At 37.8% G+C, this 3378-nt stretch overlaps 1 protein-coding gene across 7 annotated transcripts in view; it reads left to right on the top strand.

Annotated features, from left to right (window-relative positions):
* AKAP13 (A-kinase anchoring protein 13) overlaps window positions 1-3378 on the top strand; it is a 234334-nt gene that overhangs the window by 190269 nt on the left and 40687 nt on the right. For all 7 annotated transcript variants that reach the window (XM_006905247.3, XM_015593782.2, XM_015593780.2 and 4 more), the window contains one exon: window positions 211-343. In XM_006905247.3, the coding sequence (XP_006905309.1) occupies window positions 211-343 (133 nt within the window). The remainder of the gene's footprint in view (window positions 1-210; window positions 344-3378) is intronic.

Raw genomic sequence — 3378 nt, forward strand, 5'->3', positions numbered from 1 at the left:
CTCTGTGCTCATGGTACGGTGCAGAGCCATTCAGCAGCCTCTGCCCATCTCTTACTCTGCCACCATTTTCATGTGACCATGTAAGTTGACCAGCTTGTAGCTAAAACAATATATGGCAAACATGAGTACAAATGATCATATATAAGATGTTTTAATTTTTAAAAATTAACTTCTGTTGTCTTTTTAATCAGTATTTTTGTTTTTATTTAGTATAACAGAAGAGAACTATAATTTCCTGCCACAGAGCCCCTCCAAGAAAGATTTTGAGGGGAAGAGTGGAACAAAAGTCAGTCGCACTTTCAGTTACATCAAGAATAAAATGTCCAGCAGTAAGAAGAGCAAAGTAAGTACCGCTGTGGGAATTCCTTGTGTGACCCCTCGTTGGGTTCTCAGGAGGCTCCTGCCACAGCCTGTGTACACCAGAAAACTGGTCGAATGATGGGAACGTGTGGACATGAACTCAGAGATGTTGTCTGAAGTATCTTAATACTTAAAAGTAGCAACAGAGGTAAAACCAATGATTGAGTCTTGACCATATGCTAAGCAGTTTTCATACATTATCTTATGTCATCCTTTCCATAAGCCTGTAAGGTGGCTGTCATCTCCTTTTCCTAAGAGTGCGACACCTGATCTGGGTGTGTGTCCCTGATGGGGAACAGAGGTTCAGATCCCACACTCTCAAACATAATGCTTAAATCAGTAAGTCAGGTTTAAAAGGCAGTTGAAGGATTTTATGTCATGATCGAGGGATTGAAAATATTTATATTTGCGTTTGGAGTTTGGAAAGATTGTCCCACAGAAAATAATAAGGACTCTTAAGACATACAAACCCTTAGCTCTGTCCCTAACTAGGAGCACGGTGCTGCGTAGCCTCTTGAGCGCTTCAGCAGGTAAAATGGTATGTGGAAATGTTTCTGTCTTGTATTTTCTTCACGCTCATTGTAAGAATACTTAAAATATAAAAATGAGAAAATAAAAATCACTCGTAACAGCCTCATGTAGAGATCACTACTCTTCTTCTTCTTCTTCTTTTTAAATGTATTTTAAAAAGAAAGAAAGTAAAGGACTTATATTGATTCCCAGTGCTGGGGAAAGTTTTCTGCCTCCACCTTTCTTACAGTCCATTTATCCACCCACCTGCCCACATACAGAAGTAAAAAATACTGCAAATCAATTAAGGTGCTCTTGCCAAGCAATCACTATGTATGCACACGTGTGTGTATGCAGCGTGGGGGTGTACACATATGTACGGGTACATACATACATACTTAAACATAAGCAGTAAATAAACACTGAAGTGAAGAATTCTGTTATAAAAGTTCATCTCTCCACACTCCTCCCCCTTAAAAAAAAAAAACACCACGGGAAGCTTCTTAGCCTTCAGTTAAATGGGTTGGTAGAAATAGAGCTTGTGTATTTTAGTAGGTTTTGTGTAAAATCTGTTTCTTTTAGCAAATATAGTTGACTTGTCACTCAGAGGAGTTTCTTTACACAAACTACCACCAGAATTGTGTCTTCTCTTGATTTCTCCAGCCCAACTGCAGAATGGACAGAAAGTGGGCAGTCAAGAAAAACAGGAAAGGATTTCAAAGAGTCTCTTAAATTGTTTCTAGAATAATCATATTTTTAAGTATTAACTTCATACTTAATTCAAAAATAAGGTTCTAAAGATGGCTACAGAATGCTTATCGGTATTCTGCGTATTGGCAGCAAGGCTTAAAACAGAACCTGTGTTACTTGGACAGTGGTTGGCATCAGTGAAACAAAATCTCCTTGGAAAGACCAGTAAACATTAACCAAGTATTATGAGTGATTTGTGTAGTGTCAGCATTCTGCCGGCTGCTAACAAGCACCTACAAGAACTAAAGCTTATGGTCTTTCCCCTGAAAAAAAATTTATGATCTGTTTTGGATGATTTCAAAATGTCCTTGTGGTTCTTTATTTTGTTTTTAAACTGGAATCTTTTCTTCAACATTCAATTGGAAGACGAGCAAGTAAGTGGAGAGTCTCCTTTCCGCTCTTCTCCCCCGGGACACTGACTCCCAGGGCCGAACAGTGAGCCCACCCCTGTCACATGGGTGAGGTAATGCGAACAGACTCAGACAGCAGCATGCGACCGCATTTAGAAACTGGAACCTGACCTTTAAAATAAAGTCTCATCCCACCGCCTTTTTTACGAACTAAAAGATAGAAGAAAAGTGTGCTTTAGGTCACAGAACTAGATAAGACAGAGCAGAGCCTCTCGTGGTCTGACGCCACTGCTCTGCATTTCATGCTCACCCTTAAACAAAATCTGTTACTAAGCAGTGTCTTTTTCTTTTTCACTCGTAATAATCAAGAAGGATTGGAGTTTTGCTAGTAGGAGAATAAAGAGAAAGAGCAGGAGAAAAGAAGGTAATTTATGTTAGAGGGAAGTCTGCCCTCACTGGCAGAAACTAGCAGTTGTCCTCTTGTCAAAATAACAACACCCTTTTGCAATGAGATGCTTCCTCTTTACCTCGGCCTCAAGATTTGATCTTTGCGGGCTCGTACTGTCTCTCAAAATGAAAACTCTCAAAAAAAATTGTGTATCTGTAACCCCAGATTGCAGTCCATTTCACACAATCAGGCATTTAGAGTGCCCCCGTGGCCAAATATATTAAGTTTGAGTCACCTTTCATAGGTGCTAACTTTAAATCAGATGGTTTTAGAACCTCTAACAGAATAGTTGGCTTTTGTCAGTGTACCAAAAGATAGTAAGAAATTGGGGGAATAGTGAAGCAGCACCTTTCTGAGTTACTTCAAATATCTTGTCTTCATGTGCCGTTGCATCCACAGTAGAGCTTTACCACGCAGGAGTGTTTTATTCTCTAAACGATAACACAAAAATAAGTGAATATTTTCTTAGTATGACGATGATGATGATGATGATGATATGATGATGCTCACTCTATTTTCTTAACTATTGAATAATATTGCTTCTCTATATGTTAGGAAAAAATTAGAAAAGCTACCATAGATGTTAACACTAGTTTTTTATGAAAAGGTACCATTTTTACTACTTTTAAATTATTTTTTAAAGAGCCCGTCTAAGCTGCTTTCATTAACTTATTGTACAATGTAACCATCCCTCCTCTTTTTAAAGGAAAAATTTTATTATTTACTGAAGATTATATTAAATTGACAGTTCTAACTCTTAGTAAAGTCTTTAAGAGTATCTCAGAAATTTCTGCTTTCCTCATAATTAGTTAAGCATGCTGTATAGTCATATAAAATACTTTGTAGTTATCATCCTAGATATATTACAGTTGATACGTCAACTGTTTTTAATTTATTATATGTGATAATAACTGTTAGGTAATATTCAGAGGAGCTCAAAGCCGGTCACTAGGTGGCAAA

The sequence above is a fragment of the Pteropus alecto genome, unplaced genomic scaffold (genome assembly GCF_000325575.1).
Source record: "Pteropus alecto unplaced genomic scaffold, ASM32557v1 scaffold60, whole genome shotgun sequence".
NCBI lineage: Eukaryota > Metazoa > Chordata > Mammalia > Chiroptera > Pteropodidae > Pteropus > Pteropus alecto.